This window comes from Penicillium vulpinum (genome assembly GCF_028829585.1).
Source record: "Penicillium vulpinum strain IBT 29486 chromosome Unknown utg000001l_segment0_segment0, whole genome shotgun sequence".
Taxonomy (NCBI): domain Eukaryota; kingdom Fungi; phylum Ascomycota; class Eurotiomycetes; order Eurotiales; family Aspergillaceae; genus Penicillium; species Penicillium vulpinum.
In genome coordinates, this window is record NW_026643241.1 from 6,537,123 (window position 1) to 6,563,253 (window position 26,131).

Below are 26,131 nucleotides of genomic sequence, written 5' to 3' on the forward strand. Positions count from 1 at the left end.
AATTCATTCCTCTAGACCCGTTTACAACTCAGATGTCACGTTGGAGAACTCGCCCTTCTCGAGCTTCGTGTTCCAGAAGATAGGGTTCATGTCATCGAATCCGTGGTGCACCCATCCCTCTTCCTTGACGTGGTACAGGTTAATAAAACCACCGGAGTAGGCATCACGATGCATGGCAGCAAGAATGGCTCGGCGGCCCAGGTTCAATGCCTCCTCCTCGGTCAGGTCATATTTGTACTCAGCGTCCAGCACACCATAAGCAAAAGTCTGACCGGATCCAACACAGAACAGGTTACCGGGGAGACGAGTGCCGTCGGAGTCGATGTAGTACAGGGCGGGTCCTTCTTGGGGCGTCATCTAGAGATCATTGTCAGTCCTCGAGTCTCATGGCTGTAGATGATGCATGAGACATACTCCTGCTAACATAGTTCCCATGCTAAGTCCGTATCCCTTGTAGGCGTAAGTGAGGTTGGCAAGAATCTTGGACGCGGCCGCAACAGTGATGCGGCGCTTGTGTCGGATTTCTAGATGGGAATTCATCAGCAATGTCCTTCCAATCTCTGCAGATATCAAGGATCGAGCTGACTTACCATGCAGAGTGCACTGCTGACTCAAATACCGCAACCAATATTGACAATCCTAGCAATTCGCAACAACCATCAGCAACCAACATCCATCACACCATCACTTGTCATCATCACTTGTGGTCCAAACTTACAGCTGCACCACCAGCCATCGTTCCCAGAAGTCCTGGCGTTGGCTCATTTGACTTCTTGTCCTCACCCCGACTCAACCGCGATACAGGAATGACCTTCTTGACTGTCTGACTGGCAATCCAGTTGCCGGCTGTTGCTCGTGAATCGGTACACACGATCTAACCCAATATATCAATCAGCATAACATGCCCCAGAACTAACAGAATCATGGTATAACCTAGGGAAACGTACGATACCGCCCTGGAACCGGAAGGCCAGGGTTGTTGTGCCGTGGGCAAGCTTGATAGGACAGCTAGGATTGGAGTGATCATCGGTCATGGCACGCAGGAAAGCAGAGTGCTAGATAAAAGAAGTCAGTGCCAATCCGATAGTTTGCTTCTTTCAATCATAGATAGGTTCTGGCTAGCGATTCTCTTAGGCATAGCTGTGATGACGGCGCAGCTTAGGTTGACGTCAGGATAGACACACTCCCTCTGATCAAACCGCCATCCAAACCAACGAGAATCTGCCACAATATTTATCAGAAACTCACGTTATCGACAGGAGGAAGGCTGAACTTCAGCGAGAGTGGAGGGACGCTCGCAGTGAGGTCCTGCTGCTCTTGCTCTGAGTACATCTCATTTTGATGGGGAGCGCGTGAATATTGGGCAACAAGTTTATCCATTGTATACTGAAGTGAGATAAAATAAGGGGGAAATTAGAAAAAAAAGATGCTGGAAAGACGTGAAAGGGATTCTGGTGAGACAGTAGAGCGATGGTTGGAGCTCCGCTGGAGCTCGGGGTTTCCGCGTCACTCTGGCGCCTGCGGTCACGTGAATGCACTGCTACAAATCGCAGTACGATTTCATATCATTTTTAGAAGAAAGAGAATAAGTCAAAACCACAAATTAAAGAATTAAAGAATTAAAGAATTAGCGAATTAACTTTACAATACACACTGCGCATATTTCCTGAGTATAGCCCTGTGTTCAGTGCCAACGCCTTTCCCGAAAACACCTGCACCGTTTGGTGCCCAATCTGAGGCGAAGAATCGAGTTTACAGATAACAGCTGAAGTATGTCCGTATCGAACAAAAAAAAGGAGACCAATGAACCTCTTGAGAAGGATTGAATCGATCACGCAGGCGAAGGCTCCACAACCACCATCCTCGCGGGCAGCGCACCGCTTCCCACTGGTTCGGTGTAACCTTCAATCACAGAGACATTCTCGAGAACATCCGACTGTTGCTCTGACACCTCATCGAGTCCATTGACACTGGAACTGCTGATACCATTGATACCATTGGCCTGAGCCTGAGAATCCTGGGCGGTGGTAGAGGGAATAGGCTCAACGCTGGGTTCCCATCCACGGAGGTCATTCTCGGCATCCTCGAGGATCTGGCGCGCCGAGAGCTCATGGTCATACGCCTGGCGTGCATCGCCAGGAACAACAGGAGAGTCATCAATGTAGTGAAGCAGGCGACGAGCATGGCGAGCCAGAATAGTCTGCTTCTCGGCGCGCTCAATGACGGCCGCCAGATGGATGTCATAGGCCTCCTTGAGCTTTTGGCGTGTCTACAGATGAGATGAACGTTAGCGAAAAACTAACCTCAACACACCACACAAGAACAGAACGAAGTCAGAATCAAACTTACGACGTTAGACAGCTGCGCCTCAGCAACCAAGTTCTGAGCCTCAGCCCGGACAAGCTCATGCTCCAGCGTGACCAGACGAGGACTCGAAGGATCCTTGTACTTGAGCTTGGCAATCTCGTCAGTGACCTTCTGGCGCTGCTCGCGTGACGGCTGCACCGAGGCCTCCATGTTGCGAATCTGCTTCAGGATACCACGATAGTCCTCGAGGTTCTGCGCGAAGCCGTCTTCCTGCTCTCCTATCTCGGCGAGCAAGACACCTAGCTTGTCGGAGATGTCGGAGACATTGTCGTCTTCAGTCGCCTCTCCCCATTCAGAGAGCTGGGCGGCGATTGCGACACGCTCACGGCCGGCAGCTTCGTGGGCACCGATGGCGGTGTTCTCGCTTTTGATCAGCTTGGTCATCTTGCGGCTCAACTCCGGCGCTTGCATCCCGCGCAAGGTCGAGATGCCGAACCGCTGCCGGCTGGCAGGTGGCTCCTTGTTGCGCGATCGGAATGAAAGGTTGCGGTTCCTGGAATTTGGTTTAGCCAAAGTGAAGTATGAGAACTGTAGAATACGTACATCTTGTTGTATGTAGATATGGTTCAATCAATACAAGCTAGGGTTACGGGGGGTGATATGTTTGAAGATGAGAAGTTGAGAAATGAGAATCTGGGAGAGGTAATGGATAAGTCAGGTGGTAGCTTCCTATAGATGACGATGGTCGAACCCTATTCTTCTTCTTTTACCTTAGAGGAAGTACAGTCCCGGTGGCTGACGTCATTAACGGGGAGGGACGGATGTCGAGTTGAACAGTTCATACACATCACTTCGTCCGATTGCGGAAATTTCAAGATTGATGTTGTAGAATAGTCATGAGTGGTGATGGTCTTATGCACTTTGAGTTAACTTGTAAGTATCTTTAAGGCTGATCATCATTCTCGACCGACTTCCCGATATTAGAGTACTGATAGTACAGTACCTACCAGCTACTAGCCCTGGAGACTATTAGTTAATTATGATCCTATATTCCAATTGGGAATGCACTTCATAGGTATATAATCATAGATCATAGAAAAGGGAATTGTATCTTTATTTGCAGATTCTGAATATTGCTACCTTCCTAATTGGGAAATATCTCATTCAATCAAACCTACAGTGAACAATATAGTGGAAAACAGGGATTAAATTCATGAGAGATCCCACACTCTATCCTCAGGATTCGAGGCCACGAGAAAGAAATTCGCAGAGCCAGAGGAAACAGAAATTCTCCTCTGGCGAATCTTATGGTACACAACCAGCTAAAGCATCCTAAATCCAGACCCCCGAACAGCAAGCCCCGCAACGCCTGGAACAGACCAGAATGACTGATCTGCATAATCATTCGTTAGAAAAAAAAGAAATAAAAAACTACTTTCATATGAAAATATTTCAAAAGACTAGGAAATGTCATCCGTATCAGGGTTGTGCGAGTGTTCGTTGTCAGATGCATGGAATGCGTCGCCAAACGCCGAGTTATCCAGGTCTGGCAAGTCAAGCCCATCATTCTGCTCGCTATAAGCCGCCAAGGCATCACCGGCACTGTCGATGTTGGTAAAGTCGAAGTCTTCACCAACCGGGCCATGATCTTTGGCCTCATTGTTCACCATTACCCAGTCGTTGGCCTGGCCATTAGTACCACCGTGGAGCTGGTCGCCCAAATCCATGTCAACATCACCAGACATATCAGCGCCATGAATCGGCTGTCCATTGACGGAAACACCTGAGACTGCACCTGCACCCACACCTGGGGGGCTGCCAAATTGATTGAGTAGGTGGGAATCATCGTCCATGACCATATCATTAGTAAATGAATCAGGCTCGTCTTTGTGTTCGGGCTCAATCTTCTCCAATAAACCGCCCTTCTCGACACAGGATACCTTAGGTTCGGCAACGATTTGCTTATTCCAGGCAGTCTCAACTTCCCGGACTACCTCGTCAACCCTGTATTTGGCCTTATCCTCAATATAATCCAATTGCGGGGTTTCATCCTCTGTTGGAATGACCACTCGGCCCTCCAATCTCCAAATCTCTGGGCCCTTTTCGGTCGGGTCGGCAGCAGACTCTCGAAGGCGCAACTCGGCATCCTTGAGCAATGAGCTTCGGTTGAAACGTTGCATCCGGCGAGCATGCTGTTTCTTCAAGTTTTCGATCTCGGCAGTCATGTCTGCCACCTTTTTGGAAACCCGCTCAGCAAACTCCTCTGCCTTGGCCGATTCCATCTTGTTAGCCTGCGGGGCGTCGCCCGCCTCCTGGCCTTCCCCACCAGAGGTTCCAACAGGAGCATCAAAGAAGCCTGCGGTCAGAGACTCGAGCTCTCCCTTTCGGCCCAGGCCCAAAGAAACTGGCGTAATTTGTGAGATACTGTATGGCGACGCAAAGATTTCCTCCATCCACTCGTGGTGCTGCTGGTACCGCATCTTGCTGACATCGCGGGGAGTCAAAAGATCCATAGCGTCACCGCTGGAGACGTCCTCATCTTCAATAGCAAAATCAGCTGTTGCAGAAGCGAGGGCGGCCGAGGGCGCACGGTGTCCGCGCGGTCCTTTGGCTACTGGTGCATTGGGCGCAACTGCACCGGGATGACCCTGGGGGGTATAGAAACCAGGCCCACGAGGCGCGGCAGCCGGGTAAGCACCAGGTTGTCCAAAGTTCTGCGGAGTCATTTGTGGGAAGTTGATGACTGGCCAGCTGTTGCGATCATGAAGCAAAAAGTCCTTGCGGGCCAATTGCCCTTGGCTCTGAAGGAAGCGGCGCTGGCTCATCATGCCCTGCATTTGGGGTGTAAGTTGAATTCGGTTTGCAGGGGCATGGTCTTGAGGCGCTGCACGGGTGTAGTGCACAATCCACAGTGATGGGTCGGGCTGGGGAGCATTCGGTACTTTGGACGAGGTGATGCGGTAGCGCTTGCGGCAGTGTGTGGCCACGGGCTCATTGGGAGGGTGGAAACCGCTTCGTTGAAGGTACATCTCGACAGTCTGTGCCCTCAAATATTAGAATAGAATCCACGTAGAGCAAGGGAAGCTTCATTGCAGGAGGCATACATAGCCGCGTGATTCGAAGGTAAAGGCCTGTTCCTGGTCAGCCCAGATATAGCCATCACTAGCAAAATTATTGCCTAGGTGGTTTTGTGGCTGCCATGTAAGCATGACAGTCCCATCTGGGGGACCATCTAGGAATGTCCAATGCATTGGCTGAGATTGGCAGATCCGGGGTGCGCTCGTCAAATACTCGACGGCGGTCTCGGAGGGCATCATGTGCATGCTAGGATATCGGTTGCGCGAAACCAGGTGCATGTGGGGGAGCTATCATAATTGCGACAATATTAGTGGGGGTTCCAGATCATAGGGCAATCGCTATAGGAAGTTGTCGGGGTCTTACCAGCTGCCCCGGGATGCGTGTGGCTGGGTCATCCATATTGGGCGCTTGATCGCCAAGTGCAATCAACTTTGGGAAGATACGAGTGAATCGAGTTCGAAACAAGGGAAACAATTGGGATGCGATGGAGGTAGACAGGCAAGAGCAATGAAGGATGGGGGTGTTCAATAAACGCGACACTACGCGGGAGATTTTTGATACGGTCATCCACAACGACCTGATGTGCATAACACCTTAATCTACAGGCATCAGCTTTTTTTCCATGTGTTTTCCCAGTTTGAGAGATTCATTCATTCATTATTTATGTAATTCTGTATACATAGACACTAGAAGATAAATCAGTGATGCTACTACAACATTATAGCCGAACATTTTAAACATGGATGTTGGCAGATGAGAAATGGTATGCTCTACACACTGGTTGACAAATAGCATTTTTGTGTATATGAATCTTTTTTCTTTCTTTCAACCTTGAAAATAAGTATATAGGTATCCTGAGTCAAGGCTCAAAGGTCAAAAAACGACACAGTGTATTCTCATACCCTTAGAAAAGGTTTATATACGACCTACAAAGTACAAAGTACTCCAACCCCAACCTCGGGGTTCAACAAAGGCGGCAGCTCCACCTAAGCTTTTGCCAATTCCTCCGCATTCTCCTCTCCAATTCTCCACTCAAAATCTCGTCCACTGTCCCAGGACCAATAGAATATCAATACACATGTGGTTTTGCAGTCCCCGCCAATGACTACGAATCTGACCCGAGCTGGCCATTAGTTCCTGTACTATGTAGTACGCCTCTGCCGATCCTAGGTTTTTCCCCCTTTCACCCCGCGAATAAGTATGCCTCCGAACCCCGGAGATCTGTCCGGGTCTCTCTCTCTTCTATCCCGTTTTCAACCTCAGAACAGTAATCCATTGTCCATTGAGACGACTCAAATTCATTATGGGCTTTTTAAGAAAGCAGGAGCAGCCGGAGGATATAATCCAAGTAGCCCCGGACGAAGATATTGAGAAAATCGCCGTGCCCGCTCATGAGGAGAAACTACCCAATGCAAGCTTGCCGGCTATTGATCCAGAGTTGGAGCGTCGAGTGGTGAGGAAACTAGACTGGCGTGTTCCGACGTTACTGGGATTTTTCTGTATGCTTCGAGGCTCCCCAGGACATTAAACGAACTATGTTCTAACCATGTGCTTTTTTCTGTGGTATCTAGATCTCCTTGCTTTCCTCGACCGAAGTAATATCGGGTACGTCCGCTGCACCATCTTTGGACCTGCATGCACAATAGCACGACCGCTGACAATGTAGATCATAGCAATGCCAAAATCGCCGGTATGGAAGAGGACCTCGGCCTTGATGGAAAAAGCTACGCCTGGCTCTTGACGATATTCTATATTTCATATACATTGTTTGAATTCCAAGCACTGATGTGGAAAATTATCAAACCTCACAAATGGGCTGCCTTCGTCGTGTTCTCCTGGTATGAATCCCATGTGCAATGCTGTCAATCAGCCGGAATTGCAAATGTATATGAATCTATGAATCATAAACTGACGAATGATGGAAAGGGGTCTGGTAGCAACGTGCCAGGCAGCGGTCACAAATCGGCAAGGCATGATGGCACTTCGGTTCCTGATGGGCGCCTTCGAGGCTGGCTTCGGTCCTGGTGTGCCCTATCTGCTATCATTCTTCTACCGTCGCCACGAGCTGGGTCTCCGATGCGGTATGTTTCTGGCTGCTGCACCGCTGGCAAATACATTCGCCGGTGCCTTAGCCTATGGTATTACTTCGGGACATGCTGCATTGGCAAATTGGCGATTGCTATTCCTGGTTGAGGGTGTTCCAGTCTGCGCGGCTGCCCTGTTGGCTTGGTTCTATGTGCCAGATAGCCCACTACACGCTCAGTTCCTGACTGATGAAGAGAAGGATGTTGCGCGTGCCCGTGCATTGCAACAATCCGGTGAGCAAGATCGTACGGGCAAGATCCAATGGAAGGAATTAGCCATGACGCTTCTCGATGTGAAAGCGTGGATTACAGCAGTAAGTCGAACATCAGCATCATTGTGTATATTGTGCGGAGAACTTGCTGATGTTAAACCGTGTACCTAGTTGATGTACTTCAGCTGTAACGTCAGTTTTTCTTCTCTGCCCGTATTCCTACCCACCATTCTCAAGGAGATGGGGTTCACAGCCATCAATGCCCAGGGACTCACTGCACCTCCGTTCTTTGCATCATTCCTGGCGACAATCGCGACCACCTGGGTGGCAGATCGCATTCAGCAACGTGGATTGACGATCGCAGCTTTATCAATGATTGGGGGTGTGGGGTATATCCTCTGCGCAACTTGTACATCAGTTGGTGTTCGATATTTTGGTGTGTTCTTGGCAGCCTGTGGGGTCTTTCCCTCGATCGCCAATATTTTGCCGTGGGTTCTGAGTGAGTCATTTCCTTTCTAGTCATTTGATGTAAAGGCTTTTCACTGATTGGATGTGCTACGTTGTACGTACAGACAATCAGGGTTCCGATACCCGCCGTGGTGGAGGTATCATTCTGCTGAACCTGATCGGTCAGTGTGGTCCTTTCCTGGGCACAAATATTTTCCCAGATGAACAAGCTCCAAGGTATGTAAAAGGTATGGCAATCTGTGCTGCTTTCATGTTCTTCACCACATTCCTCGCTTTGTGTATGCGTGCGCTCCTGGTGTGGGAGAACCGACGCCTTGACACAAAGTATGGGTCTCGCATAGAAGAAGATCCGACAAAATCCGTGGACGCCCCGGTAGCGGAGGATAATTACGGTGCTAACTACCGTTTTGTGTTGTGATTTTTGAATTCGGTAATGGACATCACTACATATTCTCTTGTGTCTCCTTGTGTTTTTATATATATTCCCAGTTCCAAGCATGACTATGATGTCAAGTCCCAAAGGGTCTTCGAAAACAAAATGAACTATATATACTTTGTACTCTGTATTTCCTGTTGAATTCACAGTTTTGCACCAAGCGACTCTAGGTGGATCTTATTATTGATAATAATTGCTCTCACTCTGCGATCCTGCCACCTTGTGGCGACGTACATACATATGTATGTAGTCACCCATCAGTACAATATAAATGCCACGAAACACCCCATCTATACATCTAGACAAGTTTAACAGGATCCCACAGTATAAGAGTTATTGATGTACGAAGTACTATGTTCCCATTTGGTGGTATTCAAGAATTATACCTTGTAGTTACATATTTAGCGTATGTTGTACCCGGGAAACCTCCTCCGTGGGGCAAAGGAGGAAGCGCGGGACAGAACGCTCCGGGCCACTCATGAAGCCAAAAGCCAGAGAAGCCAGCAACGTCACTTCATTGGGACCTTTCATTCGTGCTTTGGTCGGGAAAAGGAGCTCACCGGAAAACCGGAGAGTGTCGGAAAAATATGACATCTCCATAGGTGGGATGGTGGGGTCAAAATGACAGTGGCATATATAAGGTCGCACTGTTCGCAGTTCTTTCTCCTCTTCTTCTCTTTTCTTCATCAATCTAATTGACGCATACATATTACAACAGTAACTATCTACCACTATATACTTACATACCCTCGGGGCTGACTCTTGTTTAGATCCCAAACAAGTACATACTGCCCTTCCTTTGGGAGCCATGGATACTCTTTGGTTGGGCATATTATCCCTCAGGGATCAAGGTATCTCAGGTAACTTCTGGGTGTGAGCCGGTGTTCGTTCTTGCGTCGGTGGTGAACTTCAATGTCTACATTCAAATTCACCATCGGCGTGAGTTCGTTCTGAGATTATACGGCCTTTAACTTGATCTGGATAATACCAGCGAAAGGATCATGCCCTCCCCTCTCCCCCTCCCCCTAAATAGAGTAGTCAAACTAACCAAGAATCAAAGTCATATCTCCGACTTGATCTCTGAGCCATTATGTCTCCTCCCGCTGCCATGTTTGAGTCTGCTACTGTTGCCCCTACCGGCATCAAGGGCAAGGTCATCGTCCCTGAGTCGGTGACTACCACCCTAACCGGTCAGGGCCAGACAAACCTTCTTGAACAGTTCGGCAACAAATGGGATGAGTTCAAGTTCGCCCCTATCCGCGAGAGCCAAGTCTCGCGCGCCATGACCCGTCGCTACTTCCAGGATCTGGACAACTACGCCGAGAGCGATGTTGTCATCGTTGGTGCCGGTTCCTGTGGTCTGAGCGCTGCCTTCGTGCTCGCCAAGGCCCGTCCAGACCTGAAGATTGCCATCGTGGAGGCCTCTGTGTCGCCCGGTTAGTCTTGTCCATATATGGGAGCAGACTCTCATAGAAATACACGCTCAGACCAACATAGCATTACTAACATACCATACAGGCGGTGGTGCTTGGCTAGGTGGCCAGCTATTCAGCGCTATGATCCTCCGACGCCCCGCAGACGCCTTCCTGACTGAGCTTGGCGTTCCCTTTGAAGAAGAGCCCACGAACCCCAACTTCGTGGTCGTCAAGCACGCCGCTCTCTTCACGTCGACCCTCCTGTCAAAGGTCCTCGCCTTCCCTAATGTCAAGCTCTTCAACGCAACCTGTGTCGAGGACCTGATCACCCGCCCAGATGGCGAGGATATCCGCCTCGCCGGTGTCGTCGTCAACTGGACCCTCGTCACCCTCCACCACGACGACCACTCCTGCATGGACCCCAACACTATCAATGCCCCCGTTATCATCAGTACTACTGGCCACGACGGACCATTCGGCGCCTTCTGCGCTAAGCGTCTTGTCTCCATGAACGCTATTGAGAAGCTAGGCGGCATGCGTGGCCTTGACATGAACGCGGCTGAGGATGCTATTGTTAAGAACACCCGTGAGGTCGCTAAGGGTCTTATCATTGGTGGTATGGAGCTGTCGGAGATTGATGGCTTCAACCGTATGGGCCCTACTTTCGGCGCTATGGTTATGAGCGGTGTTAAGGCTGCTGAGGAGACTCTGCGTGTCTACGAAACCCGTAAGCGCGAGTGTGCCGAGTAAACTCGCACTCTCTTGTGCTGACGCTTTGTCGTTTCTGCTTGCTCTTTGCTTGATGCTGGTGGATTCGGTAGAGGTTCCTATAGCTTTGATGATGCTGATTTCTTAACAAATGCACTTCACACTCGTTTTGTGCAAATTTCCTTCTATTCATTCTTCTATTTAAAACTGTAGACAAGTATCTCATCGCGAAGTTGATCGTGCTTTCGAATTATAGATTAGTTTTGCCAGTCAGGGATAAGACTAGCCGGGCATATGCCCAGGTTTTATAACTAGCCCTGTAATATACTTTCGTAACCAAATATAAACATCCAAATAAATCATATATCCACCTGCGTAGCCACTTTTCCATCGAATAATTGATTCCCTTTCCACAGAACAGCTTGCGAGAAGAACGATCAATCATCCTTCTGACCTCTTTCCGTTTCTTTGGGAGCACCTGCACCAGTCTCGGCGGCAACCACCAAGCACCTAGCATTCCTTACCTCCCACTCAAATTCCTTCAAGGCACGCAACTCACCTGACATGAACAGTCCACCAATCAAACCATCCAGAATCCCAGCGCCGAAGTTGAGCGTGCTGACTAGGATGAGGATGAATCCGATGTACGTGCGACTGCCAACCCACCACACACCAACCATGCAGCCAATAGAAACCACAATAGACACCAGGAAATGCGCCAGACGCCAACGGCGCTGAGAGCGTTCACGGGACGCGTATTTGTGGATCATGTCAATGATGTGGTCGTATGTGTCTGGTGAAAGAGCAGCGTTGGGGGAGACGGGCTTTGAAGTTGTTTTATGTAGGGTGGGAGAAGTGGGAGAGGCTGGGGCAGAGTCTGTGGAGTGGGAAGGAGGGTATATCGGTACCGAAGAACGGGTGATGACAGCCTCAACGGCGAAGTGATCGCTCAACGAGCAGAGAAGAGTGGGATGGCGCTGTGTCATGGTGACTTGAACTGACTCGACTGACCAGCTAGATGGTGGGAATGCAGGCGGGTAGCCACCATCGCCGATGAAGATATAATCCAGGCGTTTGCCGCGCGGATCTGGAGTGTCCTTGTCAATTACAATGTCTTCACCCTTGACTAGGCGCTTGCGCATGGCCTCAGTCCAGCGCCAGGTATTGAAGGACCCGTCACATGTAGCTCCATTCTCCGCAAGATTGAACTCGGCAGTTGGAATAGGCAGATTGCGTGCTTTTTCCACAGGATCAATTGCTGCCGCGAGGGAAGAGTCTGGGTGCAGCTCACGCCAAGCATCGCGAACAGGGCTCTGCGCGGTGATAAGGCGATGCGCGAAAGAGGAAGGAAGCATGTTGAAGTCGCCCAGACCGATGACCAGATGACCGCGTTCAGCGGCGCCGCGCATTAACTTGGAGATCTCCCACGCCTGCGCAGTCCGGTGGCAGAGATACGAATCGTTCGGTTCCCGCTCATACGGAGCATGTAGGTGAGTGCAGAACACCTCGGCGACATCAGCAGCACCAGGGCCGAACCGAACGCGGGCGCTGGCGACACCTTTCCCCACGAACCAATCTCCTCGGAAAAATGCTGTTGGCCGGCCGTTCAACGGGTAGCCAAACATGCTACTTTCCTCGATTGGCCATTTTGACAGAATCGCCAATCCCGCGCCAAATATGCCCCCGTAATAAAATTTCCCATATGGCAGGATTTGTCGCGTCTGATCGCGAATGCTTTCATAATCCTTCTGCGTCCAACATTCTTGCAGTCCGACTATCTCTGGCGGCGGGCTAGCTATTGCTAGCTGTCGTCCAATCTCCGACATACGTTCATGGCGGTACTTGGCGATGTATTTGAGACCCCAACAGTTGAACGTGAGGATACGAATGTCGGTCGGAGGTGTGGAGGGAATAGCGCAAGTCATTGCTCCTGATATTAGCTTTAAAGGCTATATATGGGGATTTCTGATCGATCAGGAAGTGCTTAATAAGGTGCTAAACGAAGATCGATATTTCAATATTCCACCTGAACGTCCATAGGGGTTGTTTAGTATGACGCAGCCAACAGAAGCCCGCCCCGAACTCACCGCTCGCAAAATACGACACCGCCTTCATTTTATGCTTCGCAACGCGTCCAGTTGATTTTCGTTTCGAAGCTCGAAATTGGCTATTATTAACCCAATTTCGGCGCATTCGCATCCGTTTGTTTGGATGCTTTTGCGCGTCCCTATTGTATAATGGATCATTCAAACCCCCAGCCTCGCCGCCGGGATCCTCGCGCTCAATCTCCCGCTGAGTCCTCCTCCGATGAACTCGCCGCCGGCTCCGCGCATGACGAAGCCGAGCGCCGCCGAGCCAGCTGGACTATGCAGAACGGCTTCACCCCACAGCGGCCGCAGCAGACCTCACGTCACTACAGCGAGTCTGAGAGCCCCGATGAGCTAGCTGTGGATGCCGACGAGTACTGGCGTTCCTCGCGCACCCGCAACCGCCACCGGAGCCCTTCCCCGATCACCCGCCCTAGCATGCAGGACGACCATTCTCAGGGCGGATCGGATGATCTTGCTGAACATGACATGGCTGACTCAGATGCGGACCAGGCGGGCGACGCCGACAACTGGTCCGATCGTTCTGCCACACCTCTTGCTAGTCCGGTGCCTCCCAAGCCCGAGCATCTGAACTACAAGGAGAAGTTTGTTATGCGCGGCCACCTGCGTGGAGTTTCCGCTGTGAAATTCTCGCCTGACTGCTCTATGATCGCTAGTGCCGGTATGTGTTATGCTCATGATCTAGTTACTGCGCGACTTGATAACTGACTTGTCACAACAGGCGCTGACGCAGCTGTCAGGGTGTGGGACACTGCGAGTGGTAGACTCATTCATATTTTCGAAGGACATCTAGCTGGTATCTCTACCCTTGCTTGGGCCCCTGATGGTGAATGGATTGCATCTGGTTCCGACGACAAAACAATTCGCCTCTGGAACGTGAACACTGTAAGAACCCGATCCGTCATTTTATGTCCTAGGGCCTTATACTAATGATCCAATGCAGCTCAAAGCCCACACCAAGGTCTTTGATGGCCACCATAACTATGTCTATCAAATTGCTTTTGCACCGAAAGGCAACATCCTTGTCAGCGGTTCATACGACGAGGCCGTGTTTATGTGGGATGTTCGCCGAGCACAGGTTATGCGCTCCCTTCCAGCCCACTCCGATCCTGTCGCTGGCATTGATGTTGTGCATGATGGAACCCTCATCGCGTCATGTGCTCTGGATGGACTTATTCGTATCTGGGATACCCACAGCGGCCAGTGTCTCCGCACCCTGGTCATGGAAGACAACCCGCCTGCAACATGCGTCAAGTTCTCCCCCAACGGCAGATTTATCTTAGCCTGGACCCTGGATGGCTGCATTCGGATGTGGAGCTACGTTGAGAGCCGCGTCCTTAAGACATTCCAAGGCCACGTCAACACGAAATACAGCTTGCAAGGATGCTTCGGTATTTATGGGCCCGGAGATGTGAGCTACGACCCACCCCTGTGCTTCGCTGTTAGCGGGAGTGAGGATGGTTCTATCCTCTTCTGGGATCTTGTGAGCAAGCAAATTTTGCAGCGCCTTGAGGGTCACTCAGGGGCTGTACTCTGTGTTCATACAGGTACACTGAACGGCAAACGTATGGTTGCGAGCTGCGGAGCGGACAAGACTGTTCGTTTGTGGGAAGAGGTAGATGAAGATGACACCGAATCCAACGACGATGTGTTCAGCGGTGGCGTCACCCCTACCCCTGAGTCTCACTCGCAAATCAGCAGCCCTACGCATGATGCCGATGGTGATAATGCTATGACTGATGTGTCCGCTATGCTTTCCACTGCCGCCACCCCGGCGGAAGATGTGATGATGGCATGAGCTGATCTTTGTCATTTATCTAACGATTTTTCTTTCTTTCTGCATAGGCGGCTGCTTTTCGGGAAAAGGAAAATACCCCCGGCGTCTGGTGTTGTTCTCATATGGACAATCTGTGTTTCCCTGCTAGTCTTTCGGCATGGGCTTTTATTCTTACCAATTATGCGACTTCATCTAATTGATACTTGCATTTCCAACATGTGACATATCGAGCGAATGTATCTATTCAGAGTCTGATAATACATTTCACTCCTGACATTGAGCAGCAGAGCTTAACCCTTAAAGTCGGTAAAAAGTTACATATTCTAGGTCAACCTACTGGTCTTGCGCCGATGTTCAGTTTTTCCCTTAGATTAATAGAACTGTGGTGATTCCTATATGACTGTTAGGCTAGGGGGGTGGATGTAGGGGATGATTGTATTCATATCGAAATGGTATATAGGCTCATAGACATAGTATAACATAGGCCACAAGGAAAACCTACAAGAGATGAATGCAGTGTTTGCGACAGTATACCGACCGAATTGAAAGAATACATACTTCAAATGTTGCATACCAAAACAAAGACGAGCTCTATAGAAGTATATTGATGAATTGTCCTGTATGTCCACTCTGAGTTCGGTTAGGTGATGATTTATGGAGCAGAGTATGGTGTGAGAATTCTATGTTGTATGTTTCAACGTTACTACTCTGTACAGTCTCGTTATCGAAGAAGCAAGGAGCTAGCAATATTTGTGCATATTCTATTCTTGGATCCGCGGGAGCTACAAAAATGACTCCATATACATACCTCAGCAGAACATTTACCCCAAATGGCTATGATTTACCCAGATCTTCAGTCTGACCACATAGTACTCCGTACCTGTATGCATATTCCATTTCCACTATTATTAGGATCATAAATGGGTCTATTCTGTAAGCATGTTACCTGTAATTTGCCACCCTTAATATCTGAGGCCACTACAACCTACTCCGGAGAATTGTACAACTTAGCTGCTCAAAACAATATTTTGACAAAGGCTCTTAAAACCAAGTACCTCTACAGGCTACTAGATCGATAATATATGAAGTGGATACACTATATTGTGGATGTTTCTATGGAATACATATACATAATGCAAATTGGGACGAATTGTCTGTAACGTGACATGCAGACCACATGATGACTGCACAAAACCAATCCTGCAATGAAAAGATCACTCTAATGAACTGCATATCCTGTATAGCATATATTTGTCATGATACGCAGAATAAACTTGATTGGATAATTGAGCAGCCAGCTTTCCAAATGAACGCGTAACGCCGAAAATCTCAGGGTATCTCTTTCAACAGGTCGTCTAATTGCCGACGGTTTGACTCGCTGTAGCAGATGCGGGATCTGACTCGCTGGGTGCTAGATCAGACCCAAAATCACCAGCCCAGCCAGTGGGAGGTGTGTCATATGACGGAACAGATTGAGGCCCATCAACTTGTTTGGTAGCTCCTTTCCCGGCTAAAGACGACCGAGCAGGCGTCTGTGTCTTCCTCAACCCGTCATCATTCAAGAATCGGCGAAGCGACTCCTTGCCAACTTTATAATCAACCACCACAAGCAGTTCATCGTATGTAATTTGAGGATTCGCATGAAAAGCCTCGCGGATTCGGGCTCGATCGTCGTCCTTTAGCTTTGACGGTCGGCCAGAGCGGGCTTGTGAATGATTATTGACACGATTGCTCTCCCTGAGAATGGTTGATTTGATAGTGGAGAGTGGGATATGCGGATATTCATTCTGGATCTGTTTGTAGGTCCATTTGGCAGTGGTTCTGAGCACACAGAGCCGGGTGCGAAGGAATGGATCAAGTTCGGCCCCACGTCGACGAGATCTTTTCTCCGGCTTATCTGGGGTCTCAGGCTTCTCGAGCCCCTCGGGCCCCATGGTAGCGAGCTTGTGCCTGGAGAGAGACTTGACGAGAAGGATGGTAGAATGGGAGTCTTCGGTTGTCACTCACGATGTAGTAGGCGGTATAGATATTACAGTTTCTGCCGAGTGCCCGGCCCTAACAGGAAGGTCGCACGAAGTATACAAAGTACAAATATACATCTCCCTCATTTCTGGGTTTCGCCTCTGTTTTACAAATCACAGGTTATAGTTAACTACATAGCAGTTTGTTTGTAAGAATTATGCTTCACATCTGCAATACTCTGTGGTTTGCATTAGAATTTATCTCAACCCTAGGTATATCTAGTTAGTGGTAACACTAGAAGGGTACAAGATAAGAGAAAATATATTGTGGTAACATCTCAAACATATACAATATAAATCTTTTGCGATTCAAAATTATCTTGAGCTTGAATATTTAGATTGTTAAAGTGCCATGTCGTGCTCAGGTGAAGAACAAGGGCGGTAGAAGCGGCAGACTGTTCTTAAAATATGTATTTGAATTATTAAGGAGTTCAAGAAAAGGATCTAACTATGATATATCTTGGATATTTACCCTATAGTTACATACTGCTACTCCGCATCATGTATTTAACTCCTAAGTACAGAATATTGTACTTTGTATGTATGTTGTAGAAGTCTCTTTTATGTTGATTTCATTAATAGGTTTTCTTGGTGGGACTCTTCCCGGGGACGGGAGCATGCCCCTATTTTGTAGGTTGGTGGAAGGGTTTGTTCATTGGTAGCAATCAACTTGAAACCATGAAATGAAGAGATAAATGACCGCAAAATCTTTCCAGAGTAATGGAATACGGATGATTATAGAGTCCTTTGTAGCTCTTCTCCAGCAACAGGCTGGGTACTCTATATAGACTCCACAAATTATGTATGGAAACTAGTAAGTGCTGTAGAAGGAGTACTCCGTACTTTGTAAGAGGTTGTTAGTTGGTGATAATCCCGAATAATAATTGATGGTGTGGCATAATACGCTATCAAAAGCGACAAGAATAGATATCTGTAATTTAGGGTGGCACCCCAGTGCTTGGCCCTGTCTCACATTGATAGGGCGAATCCACATAGGTCAATCTCAAATTTCATGTTTCTACTCTGTACTCTGTACTCTGTACGGAGTACACATTCACAGTTTCCGAGATGTGCGTGCGATACGCACAAAATGTGATTCCTAGTACAGAGTACTCTGTTCTCTGAACTCGATTGGTCGTATGTATCGTAATACGGGTTTCACTAACAACGTTATGTGTCCATCCAGAAGCCTATAAAGGGGATCCACTAGTAAGCCAGCTGGGATTGTGCGAGGATCTTCGATCCGCGCTCCAGTCATACTTGAGCCCTGCAACTTTGTTCTCCCCTCAGGACTTGCGTGTGCGACACCTGCCCCGCGAGGGGCACACGTCATACATAAGATGCAATATAATACCTACTTTGTAGGGATGTCCAATTTGAGAAGAAGCGGCCCATGGATACTCAACTTATGGTACTGCAGGTACCACTACGAAGTACGGCAGAACAACATATCTCCAAGTGCCTTGCGCCTAATACATTTGAATTAATTTGCATGGTCAAATCATAATTTAGCAGGCGCTACCCCATAGAGGCAATTGACATCCCGTGTGGCTGGTGTGGCGTTTTGTTCATATTTAGCGTAATCCCTTGGTGTATTGCAGGAATGTGGTCCATGGGTGAACTTTTAGCTCCAGGGTAAAGGTTAGGCTGGAACCTTGGTAACAATAAGGGAGAACCTTGGATCTAATAGTCTGGGGGAAACCTTAGCTTTCATATGAACCTCAACTGTTTACTTAGGTACAGGTACCTACCCTAACTCCTTTTAATCCATAGAGGATTATGGCCATTGTTTTGGTAATAATAAATAGAAAAAATTAAGATGTAAATACCAAGTCTAATGGAAATAGTAACATACCGAGTGTTGGGTCTAGACTGAAACGGGGGGAACCAATCAGTCCCAAATTCAGGGGCCAAGTTTAGACTAATCGTAAAGTCATAATTCTCTACTCCGTACGGTCGAGGCTTTCCTCTCTTTTCTTCTTTTCACTGATTATCGCATTGTGAGAGGGGGAATTTCATTCACTAATCTCCAATCGCTTCCTCTCTCCTACTACCCTCGTTCAATTGTCTCTCGCTCAGTTCTTTACAGCTCCTGGTTTGCTCCAAAACCGGTGTCTTGAAACAATCACACTACCTCGTCCTTGCGACCCTTTCGACTCATTTATTATTGCTTATATTTTTTCATTTTTTTTTCTATAGCAGGTTGATCCTGCCTTGCTTTTTGGTTTTTCTCCCCCCCCCTGTGGTTTACCCACAGTCGCTCCATATATCGTTGCAACCCGTCCGATCCTCGCGACAGTCGATCCCTACATCCTTGATGAATACGCGCCTCTTTGGTTTAAACTTTTAGATTTGGATTGGTATAACGTATCGAACATCAATTGTGCTCGGCCAACATGCAGAACTTCATCTGGGCTCTGCTAGGCCTGGCCATTGTGCCTCAAGCCCTGGCAGGTGACACTCTATCCACGGACGGGTTCAATCTGTGCATGAGCGATTCGGCAATTAACGTCCAAAAGATGGATGTTACCTACACTCGCTCTACTGGAGTAGTTGTCTTCGACTTGGCTGGTACCAACTCGATGGAACAGAATGTGCAGGCGTCTATCACCGTCACTGCCTATGGCAATGAAATCTACAGCAAAGAGTTTGATCCCTGCGGTAATGAGCTTCATGTTGAGGAGCTCTGCCCCATCCCCAAGGGTGCTTTCAAGGCCAGCGGATCCATGGAGGTTCCGTCCGAATATGCTAGCCAGATCCCTGGTATTGCGTTCAAAATGCCTGATTTAGATGGTCAGGCAAGGCTTGTCCTTAAACCCTCGAAAGGCCAGAATCAACTGGCATGCGTCGAGTCTCAATTATCCAACGGCCATACCGTTGACGTCGGCGCGGTCAAATATGTGTCGGCCGGCATCGCGGTAGGCGCTCTAGCACTGAGCGGCGTCTCTGCCATTGGCTCAGCAGGAACTGCTGGATCATCGTCGTCTAGTCCTGGATTTGGCGATGTAATGGGCTGGTTCCATTCCATGGCCACCAATGGCATGCTCAGTGTCGCCTACCCCCCTGTCTACCGCAGCTTCTCCTCAAACTTCATGTGGAGTACTGGTTTGATCCCTTGGGCTAGTATGCAGCAGTCCATCGACAAATTCCGAGAGGCCACTGGCGGTAACTTGACCACAGAAAGCTATGATTTCCTGAGGAATTCCTCCATTCAGCACAGTAGCTCATCATCCACGAATACGACAAAACGGAGCTGGGATTACACCATCGAATTTGGCGAGATGGTTGCTCGCTCGGTTGACACATCCAACGATGCTAGTGTTTCAGAGAGCTCTTCAAACAGTGAGGAAAGTACCTCTTCGAGCACTGTTAGCGACATGAAGCAACTCGCTCAAGAACTGATGGTTCCTTCTGCCAATGTGTTCATGACTGTTCTTCTGATCTTCGCCATCGTTATCGCTGTGGTTGTCGTTGGAATTCTTTTATTGAAGGTCGTCCTGGAACTGTGGGCCCTGTATGGCAATTTCCCCAATAAGCTCTCTGACTTCCGGAAAGATTATTGGGGCTTGATGGCGCGAACAATCACCAACATGATCCTTGTGCTTTACAGTATCTGGGTGCTATACTGTGTCTACCAACTACGAAAGGGTGATTCATGGGCAGCAAAGCTGCTGGCTGCCATAACCCTTTCTATCTTCACAGCGGTTCTTCTTTTCTTTGCCATTCGCATTGTCTACATGGCTCGCAAGTACAAGAAGGCCGAGGGAGATACCGACAGCCTCTACGAGGACAAGGAAACCTGGAAGAAATACAGTCTGTTCTACGATAACTACAAAAAAGACTTCTGGTGGCTCTTCATCCCCGTCATTGTGTATGCATTGGTCAAGGGCTGCATCATCGCCGGTGGCGATGGTCACGGTCTGTTCCAAAGCGCCGGTCAGCTCGCCTGCGAAATCCTTCTGTTGGGACTACTATTGTGGAGCCGTCCATACGTCACCAAGGCATCAATGGGGATCAATATCGCTGTCCAAGTCGTCCGTGTTCTGTCCATTGTTTGCGTCCTAGTTTTCGTCGAAGAACTTGGTCTTTCCCAAACAACAAAAACCGTCACTGGCGTTGTCCTCATTGTCGTGCAGTCCACTCTTACTGCAGTACTCGCCATTCTCATCGCAGTCAACGCCATTATCACATGCTGGCGCGAGAATCCGCATGCTAAGCGGAGAAGAGAAGCTGGTAAGTCAAACCTAGCTTTTGATCCAAGTCCTATCTCCACATGTGCATATACTGACAATTTTCTTCTTATAGAAAAAGCAAACCGCGATATTGACGATCTAACTCCCTTGGATGCCCGAGACTCCCTCCTCATGGATCACCCACAGCGCAAGGAATACGCTGAGATGAGCAACTTCAACTTCACTGGCCCGTACGAGTCTTACCGAGATGAACCCAAGCGACCCGGATCGAATGGTAGCAACGAACGTGATGGCCTAGTCCGCAATGACTATGGCGTCGCTCACGGGCGCAGCGCAAGCCCTGACAGCCACCGCTCGCGAAGCTCTATCGAAGACCGTCGTCCCACAGCCCCGGGTTACGGCATGGCATATTAAAAAAAACAACCAACGAAAAAGAATAACAATCAATCCACGAAAGCGTCACAGGCTTGATATGACGTTGCAATTCTTCTTGCTTCTCTCTCCCATATTTTTACTTCCTTTTCAACTCAACATTCTTAGATCGGGCACAGTGTGGCTTTGGAGTTAATTTTTTTTGTCAGTTTTTAGCGTGTGCTTGAAAATGGCGGCTGGAAATTTCTTGGTCTTCCCGCCTTTAGATGCATTTTCTTTTGTGATATCACTTACATCCATTCATTTTTTTTATCTTGTGTCTATACATACCTCATTCATTACCATATCTACCATCTATCACTTATATTACAGCTTGCAATTGATGAGCATTTCTTCTATATCGAATTTCTCGATAATCCCTGTACCTTGTCTATAGTCTTAGAACACTGGCGTGATGAGTAACTAGTATGTTGCGGACAAAGAATCTCTCATGATGGACTCTCTTTACGAAAACAGTCTCAACAGCAGGGGAAGGCCAAGATTGAGTACAGAGTACGGAGTAGTGTGTCCCTAATTGGCATGAATTAGTTGAATATAATCTTATACACGGAGTACGGAGTAGTGTGAGATGCTATATAATTTGGAAGCTAATGATTTCCGGGAGACAGGTCTACAGACGGAAACCTTAACATGTATAGTGAAAGCGAGATAGACGGATAGATAGAGCAGGCAAGAGCGAGGAGAGTCGTCTACTCGAACGAGCTCGTGAAAGCATTCCTTGGTAATTTTGTGTAGTTTATCCCCATGGCGGGTTGGAAGTTGGGTGCTTACATTACGTTGTATGGCCTAGGTGCCTAGCAAACCTCCCAAGATGAGAACAGGTGCGCGTTTTGAATGACTATAAAAACATCAACAGCGCCCTAGAAATTCATTTCAAAAGAGCCAAGCTAAGGAGTAACACTAAATTGTATGTTTGTATTGATGTGAGCGTAAATCATAAGGGCTGGTAACTGGACAATCCCTTCCAAGTCACGTGGACTATTTGGCCCTATCTAGGAGACAAACCATACCACAGCACCATACGTAAGAATAGTGACATTTGAGTTCAAAAGTACATGCATACATATTTATTCGAAGGTGGCAATAGCCCGAGAAATTATTTGAAGTATACAAAATTCTACTTGGGCAACAATGAATACTCTACGCCCTACCGCCTAAGGAACATCTACAATGTAACCTCTCAAATGAACACTTTTTGACTTTTGATTGTGAGGCTAACAGACATCACAGCAAAAAGTGGTGTATCGCCGAGCTTGAACGAAGGTTGAAGACTCGTTATCACCGATCACCGAACAATTTCCCTGCCACTTAGCACGGAAAACATCGACCCAAGCCTTGATCCCCAGACCTCGATATCTGCGAACAAAAGCTCCGTCCACGCAAGCACCGGACCAGAGACAACCTTGAAATGAAGACAAAGAGTATGGAAATCGCCAATACAACCAGTTCGCCGGGCCCCCACTCCCCCTTCACTGGCGGCCACGCAATTATCAATCAATGGGGCCCAAATTCGCTGGCCCCAGGTAAAAAAAAAGACTTAAAAAACACATGAAAGAAACGAAGTCGTATCTGAAATGATAAAAGACAAGATGTGTCACTTAAAGAGCCACAAGGGAGCAGATTAGCGCTGGTAGGGGTGGTAGGTGCGGTGTCCACCTCGGCCGCCACCACGGTAGTTCGCACCAGGCTTGCCGGCGTTACGGGGTCCAGTGGGAGCATTAGGAGGAGCAGTGCCCTGAGGCTGAGGAGTAGTTCCTGTTTGGGGGAAATGTTAGATAACGTAATCAAAGAAAATAGGAATGGAATTGGGATGAAAAGGACATAATATGCAGAAACTCGTAAGAATCACATACCACTACCCGAACTTCCAATGCGTCTCATACCTGCTGGTCCAGTCGGGACATGGGGTTGAGGAACTTCATCGTACATACCCTCCCACGAAGTGGGGCCGCCCTGCTGTTGGTAAGGCGAGAAACCGCGAGGGTCCATCGAGCGGTTGATCTGCTGCTGCTCATACTTTTGCTGCTCGAAGGCAATCTGCTCAGTGGCGTTGTATCCCGGCCCAGTCTGTCCTCTGGCTGGGGTTCCAGATCCATTGTTGTAGTTAGCGGCCATGGCGGTGGCGTTGGGAACGGGGCTGGCGCAATCGCTGACTGAACCGCCGGGAACATTGGCTTGGTTGGGCTGCATCATAGCGGGGTTCATCATATTCGGCATAGCCTGCTGGGAGCCAGGGCTCTGAGGGCCGGGGCTCATAGTACCTTGCTGCTGGGCACCCATTTGCTGTTGCTGGTGCTGCTGACGCATCTGCATCTGCTGCATTTGCTGCATCTGTGCGATCATAGCGGGGTTCATGTTCATAGCATTCATGTTCATGCCGGGCATTCCTCCCTGGCCGGCCATTTGCTGTTGCATCATGGTAAAGTACTGTTGCATGCGTTGCCAGTACTGGGCCATCATCTGAGGAGTCATCGAACTACCCTGTCCCTGCTGAGCGGCTTGCTGCTGACCTCCGTCGTTCTGGTTTTGGTCGCGGTATCCTCCGTTTCGGTGGCCTTGACCTCCACGTTGATCGTTGTTCTCGCGAAGGTTGCCACGAGGCTGTGCCTTCTTGACCTCAATTGGCTTGCCTAGAATCTCAAGAGGACGGGAGAGAGCCTTCTCAACAGCAGCATCACCGTCGAAGGTGACGAAACCAAATCCACGGGGACGTCCGGTGTCCTTGTCCATCATAAGAGTGGCATCCACAACACGGCCAAACTGCGTAAAGAATTGTTTGAAGTCCTGCTCGGTAGCCTCCTGGCTAACACCACCAACAAAGATCTTGGAAGTTTTCTCTTGTTCGTCACGGGGAATAGCACGTTTGGGATCAATCTTCGATATTCGTCAGCAAACGTTTACTTTGTCCAATTGTCCCAATTGCGACGTAATCCTTACAATCTTTCCATCCAGATAATGCTCCTTCACCATCACCGTATTGACAGTCTTAGCGTCACGGAAAGTCAAAAAGCCAAAGCCGCGAGAGCGTCCAGTGGCGCTATCCCGCATGACAGTGCACTCCTGAACCTCACCGAATTGGGAGAAATAGTCACGGAGGGACTCTAAATGAAGATCAAAGTATGTCAGCAAGATGATGAATTCCAGGTATCGAAGATACATATCCATACCGTCGGTAGTTTCCCAGTTCAGACCTCCAATGAACATCTTTCTAACAATCACATTATCGTCAGTTAGCGGAGAACATCGTAAAAAAACCCCCAAAAAAGACAGAATAGCCCAGGGAATGATATTCAGTGAACAACATGATGCTGAACGTAATGTGGCTGAAATGATAATGTGTGGGGGCAAAGAGAGCAAATCAAGGTGCAAAGTTGGGTGGCCAAGTATTGCTTGCTATTCATGGGCTAGTCGAGTGTGCGAAAAGCCTCGCTATTCTGAGCACATTGGCCCAGAACAAGCAAGGCGCGTGCTAGGTCGGTACATGGTCTTTGTACCTCGTAGTCACTGTCAATGTATACTTGTACGGTCTTGAGCAATTTTGATGTTCATGACCGGGATTTAACGTCAAGCCCACTGGTTTACATGGGCCTGGATGCAGAATTCATGTCCCCCTCTTTCTGGATTGCTCAAGCCGGAGACAGGCGAGATGATAAGCAGGGAGGTGCAAATATTTCAGTCGTAAAAAGTGAATTGTCACTGTCTGTCTGTCTGACCCGCGAAAACCTTTGCCTTGTCTAACACAGAGTCCCAAGCTAGATAGCTACTTCTTGCTCTGCCCTATCAAGGTACATCGACAGGAAACTATATAGTATCGGCTGTACTATATATGAATCGTTTGTGACAAAGGTCCGTTGGGTGGCGCGTGGTTGATTTGCGTAAGCAATTGTCTTGATCAAGGGCTCCAGGTGGTGTGCCTTTTGAGTCTCTGCTTGATTCCGTGGAGAGAACGCCAGAGTATCCCAATGTATGATTTGTAGATCGCTTTCGATTGATCGTTGTGTGATAGGGTTCCTTGAACAGACATGCTGATTGGTCGCCGAGCCCGCATTTTGTTTTCCCTCCTTCGAAAACGCATGCGCCACCAAATAACCGGCGAATTTTTCCTCAAACAGTCCACAGTCCACAGCCCAGAGAGATATTAACCCACAGCGAGGAGACTCCTTCCTGCACCCAGAACCGTAGTCGAAACCCATGAATAGCAATTGGTGCCACCCAGGTTTTTACCAGCGAGATATAGCCCAAACCCAGACAGATACATGCAATTGGGATAGAGTTCGAACACAAAGATTTAAAAGCAACGCAATTAGTGGACTTACCCGTCTTCTTTGATTCCTGTTCCGTGAGACTCGGTCTCGGCAGGAGGGGGTGCCTGGGTAGTGACAGGGGCGCCATAAGCGTTCCCGGAGCCATTGTGATAACCCGTGTCAAACTGCGAAGGCTGAGGAGGCTGTGATTCATATGTGCCAACAGGGTTAAGTGCGAAGTCCTGCTCAACAGAGTCCCCAGCAGGCGCAACGTTCGTCGCGCCTAGATCAGTAGGCTTTGACGCTTCGACCGCTGCGGTGGTTCGGTTGGTGGAATCATCGGCATCGTAGCTAAAGAGAAGAGATTTGATTAGAATTTTGTTATTAAATATAGGGTGAAGTAGAAAACATACAGATCAGCAAAGAGATCATCTCCATCCTCTGGGTCGGCCATGATAAAATAGTGAGCGGTGAATAGAGAGATAAGAGAGGTAGTCACGGGAACGCGTGTAACCTCAGTCAATCAGAGTAGAAGCAAATCTAAAGTAACAAGAAGAACTAGAAAAGATGAGAACAAGCGGATGAAGAAGTTGAAGCCCAGGACCGCGGGAATCCTCCAGGCGGAGCGCTTACATAAGTCATTTACGT

At 48.6% G+C, this 26,131-nt stretch overlaps 10 protein-coding genes across 10 annotated transcripts; 4 read left to right on the forward strand and 6 right to left on the reverse strand.

The window, feature by feature from the left end:
- Positions 1 to 21: 21 nt before the first annotated feature.
- pre2 (proteasome core particle subunit beta 5) lies at positions 22 to 1,380 on the reverse strand (the record flags this gene model as incomplete). Its single annotated transcript, XM_057250036.1, has 6 exons — positions 22 to 357; positions 415 to 524; positions 591 to 639; positions 719 to 874; positions 948 to 1,055; positions 1,249 to 1,380. 6 exons carry the CDS (start codon positions 1,378 to 1,380, stop codon positions 22 to 24), a joined length of 891 nt encoding a protein of 296 aa, XP_057114468.1.
- Positions 1,381 to 1,831: 451 nt separating this feature from the next.
- N7479_002340 (Eisosome component PIL1/LSP1 family protein) lies at positions 1,832 to 3,155 on the reverse strand (the record flags this gene model as incomplete). The annotated part of the gene is made up of 3 exons (XM_057250037.1): positions 1,832 to 2,269; positions 2,350 to 2,912; positions 3,152 to 3,155. 3 exons carry the CDS (start codon positions 3,153 to 3,155, stop codon positions 1,832 to 1,834), a joined length of 1,005 nt encoding a protein of 334 aa, XP_057114469.1.
- A 612-nt stretch (positions 3,156 to 3,767) lies between these two features.
- On the reverse strand, positions 3,768 to 5,784 carry N7479_002341 (uncharacterized protein; the record flags this gene model as incomplete). Its single annotated transcript, XM_057250038.1, has 3 exons — positions 3,768 to 5,345; positions 5,412 to 5,672; positions 5,749 to 5,784. 3 exons carry the CDS (start codon positions 5,782 to 5,784, stop codon positions 3,768 to 3,770), a joined length of 1,875 nt encoding a protein of 624 aa, XP_057114470.1.
- A 904-nt stretch (positions 5,785 to 6,688) lies between these two features.
- On the forward strand, positions 6,689 to 8,567 carry N7479_002342 (putative MFS transporter; the record flags this gene model as incomplete). Its single annotated transcript, XM_057250039.1, has 6 exons — positions 6,689 to 6,884; positions 6,957 to 6,990; positions 7,059 to 7,223; positions 7,312 to 7,783; positions 7,853 to 8,180; positions 8,254 to 8,567. The coding sequence occupies 6 exons, from the start codon at positions 6,689 to 6,691 to the stop codon at positions 8,565 to 8,567; spliced, it is 1,509 nt and encodes a 502-aa protein (XP_057114471.1).
- A 1,108-nt stretch (positions 8,568 to 9,675) lies between these two features.
- Positions 9,676 to 10,750, forward strand: thiA (thiamine thiazole synthase; the record flags this gene model as incomplete). The annotated part of the gene is made up of 2 exons (XM_057250040.1): positions 9,676 to 10,021; positions 10,104 to 10,750. 2 exons carry the CDS (start codon positions 9,676 to 9,678, stop codon positions 10,748 to 10,750), a joined length of 993 nt encoding a protein of 330 aa, XP_057114472.1.
- A 395-nt stretch (positions 10,751 to 11,145) lies between these two features.
- On the reverse strand, positions 11,146 to 12,633 carry N7479_002344 (inositol phosphosphingolipid phospholipase; the record flags this gene model as incomplete). The annotated part of the gene is made up of 1 exon (XM_057250041.1): positions 11,146 to 12,633. One exon carries the CDS (start codon positions 12,631 to 12,633, stop codon positions 11,146 to 11,148), a length of 1,488 nt encoding a protein of 495 aa, XP_057114473.1.
- A 312-nt stretch (positions 12,634 to 12,945) lies between these two features.
- N7479_002345 (WD40 repeat domain-containing protein) lies at positions 12,946 to 14,614 on the forward strand (the record flags this gene model as incomplete). Its single annotated transcript, XM_057250042.1, has 3 exons — positions 12,946 to 13,477; positions 13,538 to 13,701; positions 13,760 to 14,614. 3 exons carry the CDS (start codon positions 12,946 to 12,948, stop codon positions 14,612 to 14,614), a joined length of 1,551 nt encoding a protein of 516 aa, XP_057114474.1.
- Positions 14,615 to 15,948: 1,334 nt separating this feature from the next.
- N7479_002346 (helix-turn-helix domain-containing protein) lies at positions 15,949 to 16,527 on the reverse strand (the record flags this gene model as incomplete). Its single annotated transcript, XM_057250043.1, has 1 exon — positions 15,949 to 16,527. One exon carries the CDS (start codon positions 16,525 to 16,527, stop codon positions 15,949 to 15,951), a length of 579 nt encoding a protein of 192 aa, XP_057114475.1.
- A 2,483-nt stretch (positions 16,528 to 19,010) lies between these two features.
- On the forward strand, positions 19,011 to 21,221 carry N7479_002347 (transient receptor potential ion channel family protein; the record flags this gene model as incomplete). The annotated part of the gene is made up of 2 exons (XM_057250044.1): positions 19,011 to 20,847; positions 20,920 to 21,221. The coding sequence occupies 2 exons, from the start codon at positions 19,011 to 19,013 to the stop codon at positions 21,219 to 21,221; spliced, it is 2,139 nt and encodes a 712-aa protein (XP_057114476.1).
- Positions 21,222 to 22,860: 1,639 nt separating this feature from the next.
- On the reverse strand, positions 22,861 to 25,937 carry N7479_002348 (RNA-binding protein; the record flags this gene model as incomplete). Its single annotated transcript, XM_057250045.1, has 6 exons — positions 22,861 to 22,994; positions 23,093 to 24,113; positions 24,177 to 24,340; positions 24,407 to 24,447; positions 25,556 to 25,834; positions 25,897 to 25,937. 6 exons carry the CDS (start codon positions 25,935 to 25,937, stop codon positions 22,861 to 22,863), a joined length of 1,680 nt encoding a protein of 559 aa, XP_057114477.1.
- Between the last annotated feature and the right edge of the window lie 194 nt (positions 25,938 to 26,131).